The sequence below is a fragment of the Hippoglossus hippoglossus genome, chromosome 15, assembly GCF_009819705.1.
Source record: "Hippoglossus hippoglossus isolate fHipHip1 chromosome 15, fHipHip1.pri, whole genome shotgun sequence".
Lineage (NCBI taxonomy): Eukaryota > Metazoa > Chordata > Actinopteri > Pleuronectiformes > Pleuronectidae > Hippoglossus > Hippoglossus hippoglossus.
The window spans coordinates 20,633,981-20,654,494 of NC_047165.1; the positions used below are offsets into that span (position 1 = coordinate 20,633,981).

Sequence of the window (20,514 nt, forward strand, 5' to 3'; positions counted from 1 at the left end):
ACTGAACTCTCTGTTTCACACTGAATGGCTGAATATTATCCATCCATCTATCCATCCATGATAGATGTATTGCTTTTCCTCTTGAGGGTCGTAGGGGGAGCTGGAGCCAATCCCAGATGACATTGGGCAGGAGGAAGGGTACACCTTTGAGTCACCAGCATATCGCAGGGCTGACATGCAGAGACAAACAACCATTCATTCTTACATTCACACCTATGGACAATGTAGGCTCCATCCACATTACTCAATTACTAAGTTCTCATTTCAATATGCATCAACCCTGCTGTGGATACGCCTGGCATCCACACTACTACAGAGTTTTAGAGCCACTAAAATTGAGAAATTTGCTGGCCCCGTGGTAGTTTGAAAACTCTGGTGTTGCATTTTAATCTGGAGGGGCTGAAATGGAGACATTTGCTTATTGGGTCTTTTCGGTTACAATGTAGCTTTTTGCTGATTCATCAGGCCCTTATCACATGACCCCCTTCCAGAAGAAAACAATTGGCATTAGTCTTGGCTACTAGGTTAGAACACAACATGGATAATCAATTTCAAGCATTGCTAACGCTGTTGTTGTTTTTGCTAACAGCTGTTGTGCATCTTACAATGATATAACTGCTGACGTGTCGAAGATGAGATATTATTTGAGCAATCTGCAACTAACAACCAGATACTTCCTGTTAACAGCGGCACACGCATGTTCAGTGTGCGTGAGTGGTCACGTGATATGCGTTTTCAGATGTGTTACGCCCGGGCTGCACTGCCTGCGTGGAACAACTTGCTTTTCATTTTGCCACCCATTAGGTTATAGTGTCTACAATGCCTGTGTGAGCTGTGTGGTTCAGCTGCGGTTTTGAGGTCTTGCCAATTTTCTTTTCCACGTACAGCAAGATTCACGGCAAAATAGACAGTGAAAATGATCTTTCACCACAGTTTTTCTGTTGAATATGTCACAATTATAAATATTTTCAACACTTACTGTACCTGTTTCAAAGTAAAAGCACTCCAGCGTTTCCCGACTTTTATCCTGGGAATTTCAGGAGTTTTTCCAGAAACCTCACAGAACCGCAGCAGAGACGCTGTCCGTTTGAACAGCAGGCAACCACCACATGCAGAGCTGTGGCGCAGCAGTCAAGTGCCTCTCGCACAGTGGTCCGGGCGCTGGTATGGACAGGGATTAAAACTGATACTGAGCCAAAATGCTCATATAGACAGAGATCGTTTTAGTTTGAAAATGCCATACTACGAAAATGTAGTTATATGGATGTAGCCTTAGAGTCTTCAATTAACCTAACCCTAATCTGAATGTCTTTGGACTGTGGGATGAAGCAGGACAAAAGCCACGCAGACACAGGGTAAATATGCAAACTCCACACATAAAACCCTGGCCAATCTTGCTGTGATGGAGCAGTGCTCACCACTGCACCACCGTGCTGCCCCCAAATATTATACTACAGCTGATACTCAAAACAAGCTGCCATTTTTATTGGTTAAACATGGTGTTGTTTTTGTTTGTGTACTTGACCATTTTGCAACTTTGGTGTGCTTCATCACACTTTCCAACATCATAAAATACTGAGGACAGACAACTTTTCTCAAATCTGTGACCTTGCATTAACAACATAGACCTTGAAGAACTGAACGTCTTTTTACAGTGAATCCTGCCTCAGCGATCCAAAGTGCAAATACTTGTATGTGAGTTGAACTCATAATTGATAAGCATCTGCGTTCTTGATAAATTGCCACCACTCCTCCCCTCACACAACCCTCGTTGTGCCGCAAGCAGCGACTGTGATGGTGATTAATAAAGAACGTCTCATGAAAATTACATTATCTCAGGATTCATAATTAATACCAAGATGCGACTATAGAAATTTAGTACCACAAACTAAATTGATATTGAATTTTACACATGTATTGGCTCTTTTGTGTTTGTCAACATGTTTGGGGTTCCAGACAATCTTTTCTACTTTACTAATATTGGCTCTGACATGCTGTACTCCCATTTCTCTTCATGTTTGAAGAATTAGTACCAACCCGGTCCTTAATCCAGCTACAGAGAAACACTTTGAAGGTTTTTCTTTCCAGACCCATAACTGAAATTCAGTGTTTCCCAGGGTAGAATTAGTAAGTTTAATGATCCTGTTGCATAATGTATTTTTCATGTTCTTGAAAGTGTTTCACCTTGTCTGGCCTCCTCTTTTCTCTCTCCTACCATCCACTGTATTATAGTCGATTCGATTTTGTTAATTGCTGTCATAGAAATAAGCGGAGCTTTTGATCAGATTGTATGGAAACTCCCAATGCTACCACTGCATCTTACACCTGGTGCAGAGCAGCTCAAAGCAGAAGAAATCCCCCCCCCCCCCCCCCCCAGCGCAATGCAACTGTCTTTGTTAGTGTCGGACGGACACCTGTCATTTTCCTGTTCAGTGCTCATGTTTTTTCAAATAGCAAATGTGCACTTATAGTCATATTTTGTGGCGATCTTAAAATTTGTGGTGGTGAGGTTCACTTTTGACCAACAAGATTTCTGAAGTAACGGCGCAGTATTTCACTGAGATTTTAAGAGCAAATTATGAAGGTAGTATTGTGTGCTCCTTTTATACACATTTCCCACATCATTCAGTGTCTGAGGTCCTCGACCAATCCCGAATCAGTCTCTGCTGTCTGCTGTTTTTATAGCATCAACAAACCTACTTATAAGCCAGCCAGCAGGGGGCAATTGAAATACTTTCACTTCTGGGTAACTGTCATGTGGCCCATCTTTATAAACAGTTTATGGCTCAAACCTTTAATACAGAGCAGTTAGGCGGAATAAAGGCTCTACACTCCCGCTTTGAATAGGCTGTAGAAGGGGCTTTTGGGTCAATTAGAGCTTATGAGTACAAGAACACACACATACACACACTTTCGACAACTACTCTCCGTGCCCCTTGACATGGGCTTTATGCCTGTATCAGCTCCTCCACAGGAGCCAATCACCCACTGAGGACCCCTGTGGAGCCTACTCATCAGATCATCCTGCAGTGTCAGCAGCTTTCAGCCCTTAGAGAGGAAAAGATGTTGTCGTTCTCGCACTGTTCTTTGGCTGGATCGAATTCACTCACACTTCGTGCTGCAGTCGTCCGCAGGGTTTTACCTGTAGTCTTTTGTGCAGCATCAACTGTAATCTGAGAGCAGTGGATGGAGCCAACACAGTCAGTACAGACACAGTTTTTCTATCCAGCCTCATTCACCATCAACTTGTTAGTTTCTCTGAAGCACCACTTGACCATGAAACAACACAAATTAAAAATACTGACAGCAGCGTTCCATTGATTTATCAGAAAAGCCTCAAGTTTATTGAAGTTTGTATTGCCGAGCTCATCTGTAGTTAAACCAAAGGATGCCCTCTGTCCTTCAATGATTTGGCTCAACATCTGCTGCAGCAGCGATGCAGAAAGCAGCAACTGGAAGCTGGGAAAGGAAAAACTGCATATCTAAGAACACCCGTTGACAGCTTTAGAAAAACATTCATTGAAAACCTGACGTCTGGTTGGATTTTTACAATGCAGTCAGAAGTTAAAGAGAAAAATGTAAGCTTCAGATAAGGCCTGGCAAGGTCAGTGTTGAACAATAAACATTTTAAACATTTGTGCTGCTGCTTGAACCCATATATCGACCGGGCTGCGAGAACTACTTCACCTCTTGCTGCCTCACTGGTGAGTCAGTTCCGTGATGGTCTATGTTGTGATTAAAGTCAGCGGAAAGCTTGGATGACATGTAAGACCAGTGCACGGCCTCCCTCGTTATTCCCCCTCGCAGCATGTGTTAGCCAGACAGGGTCTCTCTGATGCTGAAGTGATGGTTACAGGAAATGCAGTGTCTGCACTAATTATCCCCTTAGCTTGGAACAAGACCCAAACCTCTTTTCACGCCTGAATCTGAAGAGCAGCTCCTTTCAGCAGGCCAGTTAAAGGGAGGGAGGAGGGTGCATGGTGGGTGGGTGGGTGGGGTGCTTTTGTTTTGCTTTTCCCATTACCAGATGACTCATACTTCGAGGAAGAGCTCTGATACAGGGGAAATCGATCGATGGTTTTAAAAAAGAAAAGTTGAGGTGGATGGTTAATTGTACTATATGTCACGTAGAATAATTTTCACAATATTAGATAGAGAATAATATAACATTTACGGGGCTTCCTTTGTTAATATATCAACATTTAGGCTTAGATTTATACCGTCTGACAGATATGGCGTGTCTCAGTGCTGTTTGACAGTTGTCCTCCTCATATTAAAGTCAGGTCATCATCGAGAAAGATTTTGAAGCTGAGAAAGTCAGTCTGTACTGGGATAAATCATTTTAAGAGTCTTAATTAAAATGCCAGTTAAAAATGTTTGTGTTCGGGCTCAAGTCATAAAATAGGAATAATAATTTTAAAATATATTATGTGAGTGAAGTTATCTGTCAAGGACCATACAGTTTCATGAGATGCTTTCAGACATGCACTGCAGGTGAATGTGTTAATGCAAATGTCGGGGTGAGAGTCTGCTTCTAATACGCGACAGATGCAAACGTACAAAATAAAACAAAATTGAAAAAGCTGTGCCATAAACGTAGAAGACATAGAAGATGATGTCAAGAGAGTTTATGGTGATAAGGGACAATCGGATGTCGATGAGCTGTAAACAAAGAAGAAGAGCTGATAGTTACATCCTGCCTCTGCCTGCTGCACTACCCCTCACCTGAATCCAACCAGAGGATTTGTTGTCATTGTGAACATGTCTGAGCAGAGAATCTCCAGCTGCATTGTTCATGTGTGAAAGGAAACTTCAGGAGAATGTCTGGACCCAATTCTCAGGAGTTCCTCAAGGCCGTGTCTGAAGGCGGCTTTAGTAAGGTGTTGGGCCACCATTAGCAGCCATAACAGCTTCAGTGCTACCTTTCATTGAACCCACAAGTCTCTGAGCACTACTGAGGATGAACACCATTAAGAGCGGTCCAACAGTTCTTAAATCTCCATTAGGTGTTTAACTGGGTTGAGATCTGGAGACCGTGAAGTCCATAACGCATGATTCACATACATTTCAAACTCATCAAATCAGTCAGTGATCCCTGAACCCTAGACTGTCAATAAGGAGGGACGATACTTCTCCACTTCCTCCTGAAGCTCAGATATAAGTTCCACCATCATGCAACTTTGACATACAGTAATTTGTAGCTAGAGTCTGTGCAGTATACAGTAACATTGTTGTGGAGCTGCAGTATTGATGTCCTGCCGATACAAGCGCTAGACCAGTCGCGAGTCAGTCTCAGGTCTCAATCAACCTCTTTTAATTGTATCAGATAACTCCTATATTTGACGTGTTCTTTGACTTTTTAGTTTGGCCCATGCCCCATCCACTAACATGGATTATGTGGAGGTTTCTGACCGATACTTCAACCAGCCACCAGGGGACGAAGAGATTTGGCTTCACTTTTGGGGATCTGTCATGTTGTCCATCTTTATATATATTCTATGGCAGCACTCTAAGGATGACATTGTTAACCCTGACTTACCCCTTATAATAAAAAATAATATTTTCTAAGGTTTACCTTTTTTTTTCCTTAATTAGATACCACATGGAAAGCTATGTTATATTTGACAAATATCTGTATTATTCCATTGGGAATATTATAAAAGACCTGAAATGATAACAAAAGTAAACCAGTGCTTAATGTTGCAGAACTTGTTGAGACTGATTTCATTTTCTATGGCGGCTTGCTGGATAATATGAGGCACTTCGGCTTCCTTTATTAGACAAACTCAATAACAAATTTCAATTCGGCTTGATATTTCAATGAATTCGGTTGTTACACAAGACACTTATTGAAGTGAGACACAACAAAGTACGTATGTCCTTATTTTTTAGATGATGTAGTGTGTGCAGTTGCATTAAGTATGAGTGTGTTTGGAGGCTGATGGATCTCAGTGGTAAACACATTTTACAGTAGTTCTATAAAACTGTTATCAGATTTGTGACATCATTAACGGATTTGGCTGGGAAAGCAATAACTCACATAGGTAATTATTTTTTATTAGCGCCACCTTTTCAGTCGTGTTACTGACGACTTTGCACACCCACTGCTGGTCTTGCCACCAGCACATATCACCAGCTCATACTGGCATGAAACCACAGATTTCAAAATAACATTTTGCAAGTCCCCCTCATTAACACTCTTCCCTCTTACAAATTTATTCATAATATTGCATGGTTTAATATGCAATTAACATTATAAATCCTTATCAAGACAGTAAAGTTATACACTTTGCTATAATGTGACAAAAGCTTAAACAGGGTTGGACCCTAAGATAGTTAAGCAGTGTCTCCCATTTATTTCAGCCCACCATAGTCTAACTGTTCCAATACAGTTTCATGATGTTTTTTACACACTCATGATAACATAATTGTTTCTAATGTTTTGTTTTGCTTCATTGCTTCATTGCATCGCTCCAGCTGTCTTGGTCGCTCGCCCTCTCTGTCTCTGTTGCTCTCCCTCCCTCTTTACTTTGGCAGCACTTGGAGACATCCCTTGTTGTTTGGGCCTTCAAAACACCCATAAAGTTTTTACTGTTCCTTGTAGACAGCCAGACCTTGTCAACGTTTCTGCTGTAGGTTTTCATGTTCCCTGAGGGGCATGCAAATCTTAGCAGGCAGGGAGACTGCTCTCTTATCCGTCACTTGGTCTCTGTTGCGCATGAGAGTGAACCTCATGCTCTTGTGCATAAGTCCACTCCCCACGTGTAGCTACTGATTCTCTAATTCTTTTGGAAACACTGATTTAAGCAACATCCATTGAACCCAATCAGTTTTACATATTATACTGCTGTCATATCTGTGAGTGAGCTGAAATGGACATCTCTGCCTGAGTTTCAGACATGTTGATTGCTCAACATAACCTATATAAATCCATGTATTTTCATCTGGCGAAGAACCAGAACCATGAGCTTATGAACCCACCATGTTGTATATACATTTGCTTTTCTTTTTTTAAATACATGTGCCCTTATCCTTTTAAATACCACATTGAAAGCTATGTTTATGGTACAGAGTCTGTGTGTCAGCACCAGAGCGAAGCCAGAGCCACCCCATATGAAAGGATTAGCCATGTACAAAGGAATAAGCGAGGAGAATCCACACTGGATTAGTCTATCTCCCAGACAACGCATGCACACCACACCTTGTGTCTTTTGTCTGGAACTAACTAGCATTGATGGGGTTTACCTCTTGATTCCGCACTGAGTTGCATAGGTCAGCTGGCAGTGGGTCTGCCTGGAGGAGCCCAGCATGTGCTTTCTTCTCTCATGATCACTCTATGTCTGCACGGACAGGGGGCTGAGCAGATCAGATGTGAGCTTCAGAAGTGAGTGACTTTTAAGGAGGAGCCACATGAGTTAGCTACATGCCTGCTGTGCTCACATCTGCCTGAGGCACTGCACACACATACACGCACATACACATGTACACACCGACCAGAGGCAAGTCTCAATCAGTAAGACAGACGACGAGGAGAACGGTCAGGGGTAGCCCATCAGCTCATCAGCCCACATGCCGGCATTACAGTACGTGCTGTGCATATTGAAAAGGCAACTGACTTTTCCTGACTCCAATCAGTATCAATGCACTTGCAAAAAAACTTTTCAATACAAGTCTTTCATTTATAACTACCACTGCGTTTTAATTAAATCTCAAGCCCTCAGAAGTGTCTCAACAAGCTCTAACAAGTGAAAGTTGATTCCACCGAATACAACGCCAACTGTCTTTTGGTGAGTTTACTCAGCTCTAGCTAATTGCAGCTTCTTCTGTGGGTTGGTAAAACAATAACAACAAGAACAAAACTCTGGATGTTTTCTGGTTAATAAGCTCTCTGCATCTGCACGATTTACACTTGGCCGACAATGGTTTCGTCAAAGAAGGAACACCACGCTGTCTTATTTTGATGTTCAAAGGAGTAAGAAACGGGCTATATCTTTTTGTTGTTGAAAGCCCAGCATAGTGGCAAGTCTTTCCTACGTGATCTGGGTGATTGCTTTATGTCAGTTTCATACTATGAGCCAGCAGCTAATTAGCCTGGTAGTTCTTCAAAGGAAAGGGAAGACAGTCAGTGAACAGAGTTGTCACATTTTCCTAGTTTTACTTCTGAGCCCAACATATCATAATTTCAAATGTATAACACAAGCTAACCTTGAGTGTTTACACCATAGACTGTATATATACAGTAAACATATATATATGTATGTATTTTTGTATCCTGATGTATAGATACATAAATAATCCCTATCTGTTCAAGCATCTTTGTACTCTGCACCCTTGCACTTTTTTCCTCTTCTATTCTCTACTGTATGACTATTTGTGTAAGTACATTGAGCACAATGAACACCACAGTCATATTCCTGGTATGTGTACACATACTTGATCCTGAATCTGATATAAGATGGACATAAGATGTCTCTTCTTCCTCCCACATTCCAGAATTGAAGCCAAACTATCCCAGATATGAACACTGCCATCTTGCGCATTTGGAGCCAGTGTCTGTGCAGTATCAGTCTGGGTATGGTAGCGAGGTTCTGTGCTCGACCCGATCGTGAGTCAGTCTCAGCCGTACAAAATGCATCACAATCCAATGAATCAACACCTCTCTGACGATTTATCGACAAAAACACAACATTACATAATCAAAAAAGTATTTATTGCAGGGCTTTTCCATTGCTTTACATTAAATACAGTGTTTCTTTTTTCTCCCCTGAGATTACTTCCCTTTTACAGTCTTTCAAACTGTTCCTTACTCCTCCCAGTCTACGGCCCTCCCTCCCTTAGGACTTGCTTCAAACTCCAAACCAATCAATCAGCCGTACACACATCTACTGAGGAAGGCAATGAGCCAAAACATCTACTGTGCCATTACACATATTGATTAAGCAACATAAAACAAGATGAATGATTGCAGTGCTGTGAGCCTGGTGTTTTTCTGAAGTAGGACTCGTCTGCCTTTGCCTGATCACCCTGGAACTCCAAATTAAGCATTTTCATTTAGAGATTAAGGGCCTGTTTTCCTCTTGTTCATTTCCACAAATTTATGCACGCAATAGCTGATCTTGATAAGAACTTCAGTGGCGTTCTTTAAAATGTCCAATTCAGTGTGATATAGCTCAGGCTATTTATTTCTTTTTATCAGTTTATGAATGTTTAATGCTTTGTTATTTAATTGCGATGATCTGATAAGACACATATAGAAAGTCTTTAAAATACAGCAGTTTCAGTTCAGCAGAGCCTTTGTATTTGATTTTTTTCTTTTGTTGTAACTGCGTCTGTGACTTTTCATCCTTCAGATTGTCCATACAAACAGTGTTCAGATCAGCTAGTTGTCATTTTAATGAAAAATATATTTTGCTATATTATATGACTTTTCCTTTAGTGCCACCATCAGGTCCAAATTTTGTTTATGTCTAAAAGAAACCCGAAATTAATGACATTCCCACCAGCCTTGGGTGTGCTTTGTGTTTAATAATTATAAGCTAATATTTGCATGCTATTATGCTAAACTAATATGATGAACATGGCAAGCATTATACATTTAGATTAGCTTTGTTACTGTGAGCATGCTAATGTCAGTTTGTGACTACACAAAGCTCCACTGATCATGGCAGTGGATTCTCAGTCTTGTTGTTTAGGACGATGCAGGAGAGCAGTGATTTTATACCAACAGACAAGACAAGCAAGGCTTCCTTTTGAGGCCAAACAGAATGTTCTTGACACGGCAACTTAGTCACCTGACCTCAATCCAGCTGAGCATGCTTTGCTAAAGATCAGACCAAAATCAAAAGCAAAGCAGGAATGCCTGGTAGAGCATCAGCAGGGAACTGTCTGCTGCTCTGTTGCATGTGGGTTAGAGACTTCAGCCATTTATCGATTTCAAAGGATTTTCAACCAACCATTATATGTGGTGACTTTCTGTTAACTTCCTTAACGACTTTCTGTCCAATTTAATTAGGAGGCTCTAAACTAAAGGCAGCAGCACATCCACTGCTCATCTGATGCAGATGTAAACACTTCACATGTAAATGTACATTACTTAAAACTCACAGTCATCGTTATGCCTTCACGCAGGCAACAGCCAGTGGCTGGAGGTATTATTTGTCAGGTTGTCCGTCTGTCCCTTTCTTGTTAACATAATATCTCAAAAATGCCTTGAGGGAATTTCTTAAAAATTAGTACAAAGGCTCGGTGTGACTCAAGGATTAACTCAATAGATGTTGGTGGTCGAATTTGGCAAAAACATTCACTTTGACTCAAGAACTGATTCGTTTTTAGTGGTCGAACGTCAAAAGTCATTGTCACGGTCACCTCATGTACTTGTGAATGTGATATTTCAGGTACATTCATACAGAATTTCATTACCTCTGGCACAAACATTCACTTTGACTTAAGGATAAACTGATTGAAATTTGGTGGTTTAAGGTCAAGGTCACTCAGACCTCACAAATCCCTTTTTACCTTGTTATCTTAAGAACTCCTCAAGAGACTCCTTTCATATTTGGCACAAGTGTTCACACTCACAGATTAACTGATTAGAGTCAAATGAGTCTGACATAAAATGTTTGTAGACTGAATCTGCCCTCGCTGGCAGAGGCACAGAACCGCAGGGTGGTAATTTTAGTTTGGGTTTAAATTTGATGTATTGGACTAAAGAGCTAAAACAACAGCAAAGATGTCACTGTGCTAATATTTTAGGATTTCACTACATGTGTTCCTTCTCCTGTAATAGGAGTCATACTCACGGGTTCTTTCTCTTCTCCCTCTTTTTCTTCACAGTGAACTTTGATCACTTCCAGATATTGCGTGCCATTGGGAAAGGGAGTTTTGGAAAGGTAATGTAACCTCCATTTTCAAGCAATGTGTGTGTGTGTGTGTGTGTGTGTGTGTGTGTGTGTGTGCTCTGTACCCTCAATTAGCCAGCACAGTGATTATCTCTGCTAAAGAATCAGAGAAGGCCAGGCACAATGGGCAGTGCACATGAGTTCTCATCACATTATGGTGCTTACAAGATACATAACTTTTCTCTTTTAATAATAGTTATAAATTTAATTGTTTCGAAAAAGAATTGTGTATGAGGAGAATCAATTAATTTTTATCTCGTGTCAGTGAACCTCTTTGGAGTTCTGACCCCACATCTCCATTTAATTACAGAGAAGCACAATACTGTGGCTTCAGCTGTCATCATGCTTAATGGTTGGGCTGAAAACAGAGGGGGGCACAACTCAAGCATCCGTGTGTGCTACATAAAACCAAGATAAACCAAATTACTGTGCTTCTATTCAACCTTTTCTCAGGTTTCAATATCATCTTTGGTGTCAATTGTTGATAAAACTGAAATTTTAGATGAACTCTTGGGGCATTTGTCAGTTGAGGAAGCCCTTTGTGTTAGTGTTGAATGCCTGTATGAGACTTCAGTAATGAATTCAGGGCACTGTGTGTGTGTGTGTCTGTGTGTGTTGATACACAATTGGGCTCATGAGATTGGACTAGTTTATCTTCATTTTGAATCCCAAATATCATGGCTAATATTTGTTCATTACACTTGTGTCTGTGCACGCCTTTGCAAATTCTCTCTGCTTTGCTCTTCTCAAAACACAATCTTTATTTTTTTTCAAAAACATGTCCCTCTCTTATGTGGAAAGTCATTGCCCAATGCTGAATACATTACCATGTGAATTTATGTTAATTTTAACTTATTGCTTTGTTCCCTCAAGCTGCTGTCACTTCCCTTATGATACAAAGGGAAGCTGCAGTAAGCTGGGAAATACACAGCGTGCCGGCCGGGGGTTCAGAGACTGAAGCAGGACGACCCTGTTGTTTTGAATAGTGATCTACACAAGTCCTGTCCCTTTCTTTTTTTTTGACGGATTTTCACATGTAAATAAATGTGCATTCAGGCTTTTGTTTTTAAAATTCAAACATAAACAACTTGAAATAAGCAGCTGTCCTGACCAAGAAGGAAAAACAGGAATGGTGTTGTTTCTTTGAGGACACTTCCACTTTGGACAGGGGAAGCCAACTGCTTCATCCAAGTGGGAGGGGAATAGAGACAGTCCATGTCTGAGACCTGGCTTCCAGTTCGACGATATCTGTAACACAGTCATGTTCACATGAAGGGTGTCCTTGTTGGAGGACATCTTTTCTGAGTTATTTGGCCCACTGCGGCCTCACTCTGTGTTCCTGCTGTTTCTGAATACTTAACAGCGTGAGACATTAGTTTCCCACTGAACACACTAAAGCCTGCTGGTGTGTATGCGAGCGGAGACGTAATTGGAAACAAATACAATGGGTAAACCTTGACCTCTAGTTGTCCCCCCCCCAAAAAAAAACATCTCATAATTTGGTTAAAATTATTTATATAAGTGTAAAATAAACATGAGAAATGTAAAGAAAAAACCCAGAATCAGGCACAAATGTAGAGAGAGGTATTTATCTCATACTGTCACACTGAGAAACAGGATCTGTAAATCTCAGCTTGTAGGTGCTCCAAGAAAATGGGTTCTTTGTTGTGCAGTACTACAGATCTGTGTGTAACAGTGTTGTGTCGGTTTGTGAGAGTGAGAGAATGTGTGTTGCGGGGCTCTACCTCACACAGCGGGGAGTCGTGAGGTGGGTTGGAGCTGAGAAAGGGGAGGTAAGCCGAGGAAACCTCCTATCTGCAAACATGGCTAACCACAGTTTTACTCTGTTCTTCATCCCTCCGTCTGTATTTTTTAATACACATTCAGTATTAGTGTTCATATTTTTCGCACTACCACTCTTCTTTCTGTCACTTTTACAACACAAGAGCTTCTCTCTGTGTCAGCTCCCCCAGGTTTAAAGCCTGCTCAGACTGCAAGAATTTCTCATTTTCTCTCACAAGCTGTTGTCATATTAACGTTTAGGGGTACACAGAAATTGATCTTAAGGCCTCATAACGCTGTGCAGTTTTTGGCAAAAACTGTTGGCCATTAATCTTAAAGGGGACATAGCATGCAAATTCCACTTTGTTAGTGCTTCTGCAGGTTAATGTGGGTATCTGGCATGTCTACCAACCCAAAAACTCTGGGAAAAAAACACTTGTGCGTTTTGATTGCAAAACGCCCCCCCCCCCCCCGAGCCTCCAGAGTTTCTGCGGACTCTCTCTCCGTCTGGCCCCCTCGGATAAAATCTGCAGAAAGTACGGATGAGACGATGTGAGAACACAGCAAGAGATCCCTGTTGGATTCACCACGAGTGAGCGTGGGGGGGGAGGGGGGTTGATGACACTTCTAGCCAGCGACAGACGCAGAAATGGAAATACCAAAAAGAAAACAAATATCTGAGGGTGAAATAGCAGAGCCATACACAAAGAAGACACCGACCAAGATGTCAAGAGAGTTTGTGGTGATAAGAGCCGACACCATTGTCGACATGAACTCTGAAATGGAATTTGTTACGTCCTGCCTCGGTCTGCTGCACGACCCCTCACCTGACTGAATTTGTTTATGTTCTAAGCAGAGAACCTCCTGCTGCGTTGTTCATGTGTGAAAGGAAGCTGTGGAGAAAGTCCAGATCCAAATCTTCGGAGATCCTCCGCAGGACATGTCTGAAAATGGCTAAAGTTATTCAGAATACACTGCTAATCTTAATGCACAGTGTATTGGTGCTGCAGCTGCTGGTTAAAGTTGTTTGAACAGTATGCTAATTAGTGGGTTAAACTCTTCACTTTAAAGATAATTGAGCATTGGGGAATCAGACTGAGAACAGCCTGATGTTGAAACCACAGGGGCTGTGTTGGTAGTGAAGTATTAAAATACAGGAATCCAAAAGGTCCAGTTGGTCTAACATAGTTACACCCACACTACATCTACATCAAACTACAGTAAATATTGACATATATGTTTAATTTACCTATTCATTAATTATTTACATAATATATTTTAAAACATAAAACAATACAGTGTGATATTTGGTTATTCAAATAAAATTGTATTGATTGATTGATATTAGTAGGTACAGCATACATAAGACCACAAATGAAAATATATTCTGCTAATATGGTTTTAATATCTAATTTTACAGTGGCATTATTAATATATATATTTATATATAACATGTCAAATTCTAAAAATTCAATTATTTAGTCAGTCAATAACATTCATCCATGATTGAAAATGTATTAAAACTTTGGATAACATTTAACATTGTGGCATTCATATTTTCCAAGATATATTTGCTCTTAGCCACGCGGTTTCATAAACAGCCAGATTCGTTGTGAATGTAACTGTTCACAAAACCTTGTGTATACAGTGCCTTGCATAAGTATTCACCCCCTTTGGACTTTTCTACATTTTGTCATGGTATAACCACAGATTAAAATTTATTTCATCGTGAGTTTATGTAATGGACCAACACAAAATAGTGCATCATTTGGAAGTGGGGGGAAATATTACATGGATTTCACAATTATTTACAAATAAAAATCTGAAAAGTGTTGAGTGCATATGTATTCACCCCCTTTACTGTGAAACCCCTAACAAAGATCTGGTGCGACCAATTGCATTCACAAGTCACATTTGCAAGTCACATAATTAGTAAATAGGGTCCACCTGTCTGCAATTTAATCTCAGTATAAATACACCTGTTCTGTGACGGACTCAGAGTTTGTTGGAGATCATTACTGAACAAACAGCATCATGAAGACCAAGGAGCTCACCAAACAGGTCAGGGATAAAGTTGTGGAGAAATATGAAGCAGGGTTAGGTTATAAAAAAATATCCAGAGCTTTGAACATCTCTCTGAGCACCATAAAATCCATCATAAGAAAATGGAAAGAATATAGCACAACCGCAAACCTACCAAGAGGAGGCCGTCCACCCAAACTGAAGAGTCGGACAAGGAGAAAATTAATCAGAGAAGCAACCAGGAGGCCCATGGTTACTCTGGAGGAGTTGCAGAGATCCACAGCTGAGGTGGGAGAATCTGTCCACAGGACAACTATTAGTCGTCTACTCCACAAATCTGGCCTTTATGGAAGAGTGGCAAGAAGAAAGCCATTGTTGAAAGGGATCCATAAAAAATCCCGTTTGGAGTTTGCCAGAAGCCATGTGGGAGACACAGCAAACATGTGGAAGAAGGTGCTCTGGTCAGATGAGACCAAAATTGAACTTTTTGGCCTCAATGCAAAACGCTATGTGTGGCGAAAACCCAACACTGCCCATCACCCTGAGCACACCATCCCAACAGTGAAATATGGTGGTGGTAGCATCATGCTGTGGGGATGCTTCTCTTCAGCAGGTACAGGGAAACTGGTCAGAATAGAGGGAAAGATGGATGGAGCCAAATACAGGGAAATCCTTGAAGAAAATCTGATGCAGTCTGCAAAAGACTTGAGACTGGGGCGGAGGTTCATCTTCCAGCAGGACAATGACCCTAAACATACAGCCAGAGCTACAAAGGAATGGTTTGGATTAAAGAATGTTAATGTCTTAAAATGGCCCAGTCAAAGCCCAGACCTCAATCCTATAGAGAATCTATGGCAAGACTTGAAGATTGCGGTTCACAGACGGTCTCCATCCAATCTGACTGAGCTTCATCTTTTTTGCCAAGAAGAATGGACAAACCTTTCCATCTCTAGATGTGCAAAGCTGGTAGAGACATACCCCAAAAGACTTGCAGCTGTAATTGCAGCGAAAGGGGGTTCTACCAAGTATTGACACAGAGGGGTGAATACTTATGCACCCAACAGATGTCAACTTTTTTGTTGTCATTATTGTTTGTGTCACAAGAAAATTTATTTTGCACCTCCAAAGTACTATGCATGTTTTGTTGATCAAACGGGAAAAAGTTTATTTAAGTCTATTTGAATTCCAGTTAGTAACAGTACATAATGGGAAAAAGTCCAAGGGGGGTGAATACTTATGCAAGGCACTGTATATAGATCTTTTGCATTCTGTAAATGAAAACATGGTGAGTGCATTTCTAGTTACGCTATTTAAGGCTTATCACGCACCAAAAGAAATACTTACTGGCTCCATGTATCAGGCCATTTTACATTTGGTCTTCATAAGAAAACATTTGTTTGAAACAGTAGAACCAGGTGGCCTGTTGTGATTGGCAAAGATTTCACACAAGGGTTTGATCGTAAAAAAAAATGTCTGGGTAAGTGAAAGTCCTGTCTTCACTTCTCTGTCACTAAGAATATCTCTCTCCCTCCTTTACCCTTTTTTTCTTTTTTACCCCTATTTCTATCCTTCCCTCTCTCTCTCCTTTTGATACATAAGCCTTGGATCCTCTCTCTATCATCCCCCTCTGCTCCTCTCACAATTTAATTCAAGTGCGTTTTATGGGCACTACACGAAAGAAACGTGTGTTGGCAGAGCAATATAGTGTTATTGAAAATAAAATATGGCATTAATACTGTTTGAATTCCCACTCTAAGCGCAGTCTCTCTTTACCTATCTCTCTGATGTTTGGGAGCATCTGTCTCCTGCTAGGTGGGGGTGTAGAGTGATGGTAGGTAGGTGTGATTATTTCCACAGGGGTGGAGGATATATAGCTCACTTGTAATATGCCTGCCAGAGGGTTGGATGGCCATATACAGCAGCAGAGTAAAGATAATTGCCTGCTCCCCTGTTGCTCCCTCGCTCCTCCTCGACTTTTTCCCCGTGAGCATCACACTTTTGCCCCCTTTTGTCACTCCGTCTTCTCATCTCTGCACAGGAGACTGCAGATTCCACCACAGGGCTCATTAAGGCATCTGCGCTTTGAGAGCTCGAGTGGGTGAGATGCCACTCATGGGGGACATGACATGACATGACATGACAGGAGTTTAGTGACAGCTCCTTAATGCCAACAGTCAGACAGACAGGTAAACATCTAAATAGAGACAGGAGAGCGCTATGGGAGGCATATTGATACAGACGAGTCGGGTCAGGGGTTGTGCAGGAGCTCAGCTGGTGGTTCCTACATCCTCATCCCCTGCACTGTGCACACACCTCAGTGGCATGAAACCCCTCATTAGGACCCAGTGTGAGGGACGGACAGAAAGAGAGGTGGACGAACGGAGACAGAGAAATACGTTGTACTGGAAGGAGGGAAGGAGATAAGGGGGTGGGAAGGACAGCAAGAGGGGCTGTGACACCTTCGTATCGGCGAATGTGCCAGCATCTGTGGAAAGGTCAGGAGATGATGGAGCCTTTGTTAGCGTTTTTTTTCCCTCCATTAGCCCTGCAGGGCTCCCAGGCAGCACACTGCGAGTCCTCGTGCCTCTCAATACTGACAGGCTGGTCTCGTTCGTAAAGACCTCTCCCTCATATTTTATCTTCTAGCTGTAGGTGTGAAGAGGCGCGGACGAGAGTCAGTTTTGCAGAGTGCACAGCACAGCCGCAGCATAGCCCACAGCAACCTATTAGCCCAGAAATGTATGCTCTTCCATTACACTGCCCCTCGATAGGTTTCACAGTACAAAGCTCCGCTGCATAGCCACTAAAAGAAGCAGGGGCCATATGGATAAAATAGCTTCAGGACTTGAAACGCTGTTTGAGCACAACATCCAGAGAGCCCAGAGATCTTTGTAATGCCTTATGCTCATTTGTTTTGCTTAGTTTTTTTTAATCTTTTTACCCATCTTTATGTTTGTTAACAAAATGGCTGGCAGATTCAGATTCCAGAAGAAAATAGGCCATTTGGAGGCGTTCATATTAACATTCCTGCCAACAAAAATAATGTCCATGGTAAAAAAAAATGACATTGGCAGAAATGCTTTGAGCCAGAAAGCCTTCACGACCTCCACCGCAGTGCGTCTCATTTTATCATCGTCCAAGTATATGCCAAAGCTCGTCTTTGTACATAGACATAACTGCACTCGTTAATTAGGAGTATTGTAGCATTTCCACTAATAAGATGGCTGAATTCTTCCCTGTATTCACATTCTTCCCCAGAGAATAGTCAGAACTCTCAGTTTTCACATGTGCTGTAATATTATTTAACTCTTCTGTGCCAGAAACGGGAGGGAAACTTTTCTTCCTCCTCCACATCCTTGATATCGGCAGCTCCATGAAGACTAAATTGCAAAACTTTATGCAGCATTTCTCTCAGGAAAAGGTTATATTGTGTGATTAAAATCTGACAGTGAACTTTGATGAAATGGTTTCACTTTGGCTTTAAAAGATAAGAATCCCATCAGCCCACAAACTCTGTGTGTTTTATCATCATCAGTGCAGCTGTTCAGGCTGGACATCAGGACGGATGAGAGATTTTTTAAAGGTGTTCGAAGAAACTATAAATTGTCATTTTAGGCCTGTGTGGCTGCATTATGCCTGCATTAGTCAACTGTCCTATTGAAAGGAATGAAAGTTGTCTGTCTCACCACAACTTATCCTGAAGCTGTGTATAATGGGGTTGTTGAGAAAGCAAACATTTAACTCTACATGTAACAAGTTTGGAGGCTGTATTTTCTTTTAGCACTGCCAAAACCAAGTTTGGTGGAAGCACTGACAAGCAAAGTGGTGAGGAATTTATTAGAAAAGCATGTTTCCATTAAAAAAAGTCACATGTCCCTTTGATAGAGCAATACTTTCTATGCTCATTGAATCTGGACCTCTGTGTTTTTTCTGAGGTGACTAGTTATCAATGGATGACTTAAAACAAGACTTTGAATATGGTACTCAAAAGGCAAGAAACAGCCCTGTGCATGTCAGTGTTCTGTTTGGTCCCACTGGGATTTAAATGGGAAACTGAAGCTGCTTTCAGTGCAGACAATTTTTTTAAATTTTCTGGAGGGGTTGTATGTGAGAATACAAATGTCCGTGTCAGTTGTGCTGGACATTGTCTGAAAACCTAAAGCAGGAAAATGGTTGGAACATTCACAGCCAGCGAGTGGACGTGTTGGTATTTGAAATGCTGGACTCACAGATGCGTTGCATTAACACTTAACGGTGGGTGGGCCCGACGCTTGGTGCGAGCACGATCTTCGTAATGATAATAATCACTTTCATGCTTTGGACACACAACATGGCTTTCCTGGTACTGTTTCATGCTAGCCATCAGTACAATGCTAAAGAGAAGCAGCCTCCTCCTTTGCAATAACATGATTTGATTGGCTAGCGCCTGTGCTTGGGTGTTGTTTAGACACAATATGATTGGTTGTTGCCTCCGTTGCCACATTCAAAGTTGAGCTCTACTCAACTTCTGCCATATGCAGCACGAGCAAAGCGACGCAACGGAACCAAAGCGCAGTTTGGTGGCGCATGACGTCGCCTCATTTAAAATGAATGTGCTGACTTTTGGTTGACACCTCCAATGTATACTTGTGAGTGACATGAAACTGGATATTACTAATGCTAATATCTCAGGATAAAAAAGAGGTGTCAAACACAAAGAAGACGCTGATGAAGATGTAAACTTGAAAGACGACAATGATTCAGCAGTTTCGTCTCCCGACATCTTCTATTTGCTGTAAACAAAAACATTGTGCATTCCACAGTGGAATTAATATGCCATTTCCTTTTTCCTAAAATGTTTGGAAATGTTCCTGCTGCGTTTTGCATATGTCAAAGGCAAACTCTTGAAAATGTCAAGACCCAATTTTCCAGACATTTTCAAGAGTTCATGTCAGAAAACAGTGTGAGTGAAATTCCCTTAAACAGAGAGCTCAGGGAATAAAACCTTCAAACAGAGGAAGGACTAGGGCTGCAAGCTGTGAGACGCAGGAAACACCATGACAGAATTAACAAGACTGGGATCAAGGTAACAGGCAGGATGTCAATCAGCGGTGACTGATTTTTATTAAAGCTTAGTTTAGAAAAAAGGCCATGTTATATTGTACAGTTTCTGTTGGGTCACAGCACCATGAGTTATCAAACCATAATGATAAAGAACAAGATCCCAGATAACCACTTTCCAAATTCTACCAAGCTGATAAATATGTATGAGATATTCCACCTTGAATGAATCATGCTCTTACACCTTTAACACTTCAGTAAAGCGCAAAGAGATTATAGTTGAGGTGAGCCTTTAGGCCTTTTCTCTGCATCTTTAGTCTCCTTTACCTTCTCTGATGCATGTAATCCTCATTATGCCGTCCATATATTTCCCCAACTTCATACATGAGTGGCTTCAAAGTCTCTCTGTGTGCTTTATGTAAATTGGAGGTAAGCAAAGACTTGAGGCAAGCTTGTTTATACATAAGTGCTTTGTGAGCAATTGTTTTTAATTTGATGTCTTTGCCCAGAAGGAATTTTGGATTTTTTATTTTACATCAGTCGAATCATGTGTATTTAAGTTTTTCTTTTGTTTAACTATTCAGTCTAATACGTAGAACTCTGCTTTACTCTCTTTTCACTCTGAGGAAACTTATTTAGTTGTATGCGACAAGAACAATCATTAGCTCAAAATGAAAGTCAATTATAGATTATCAGTACAAACACATCAGTCTGATTCACATGACCACATGAAATGTATTGAGTATCGTACGTGACGTGACCAAACCTCATT

General features: G+C 41.2%; 2 protein-coding genes across 2 annotated transcripts in view; one reads left to right on the forward strand and one right to left on the reverse strand.

Moving 5' to 3' along the window:
* LOC117775324 (leucine-rich repeat-containing protein 27-like) overlaps positions 1-3,887 on the reverse strand; it is a 34,922-nt gene extending 31,035 nt beyond the window's left edge. Inside the window, exon 1 of the mRNA XM_034608374.1 lies at positions 3,688-3,887. The gene's annotated coding sequence lies outside the window, so the exon portion shown is untranslated. The remainder of the gene's footprint in view (positions 1-3,687) is intronic.
* The window catches only part of LOC117775323 (serine/threonine-protein kinase 32C-like), an 86,391-nt gene that overhangs the window by 21,185 nt on the left and 44,692 nt on the right, over positions 1-20,514 (forward strand). The window contains exon 2 of the mRNA XM_034608370.1: positions 10,834-10,889. Within this exon, the coding sequence (XP_034464261.1) occupies positions 10,834-10,889 (56 nt within the window). The remainder of the gene's footprint in view (positions 1-10,833; positions 10,890-20,514) is intronic.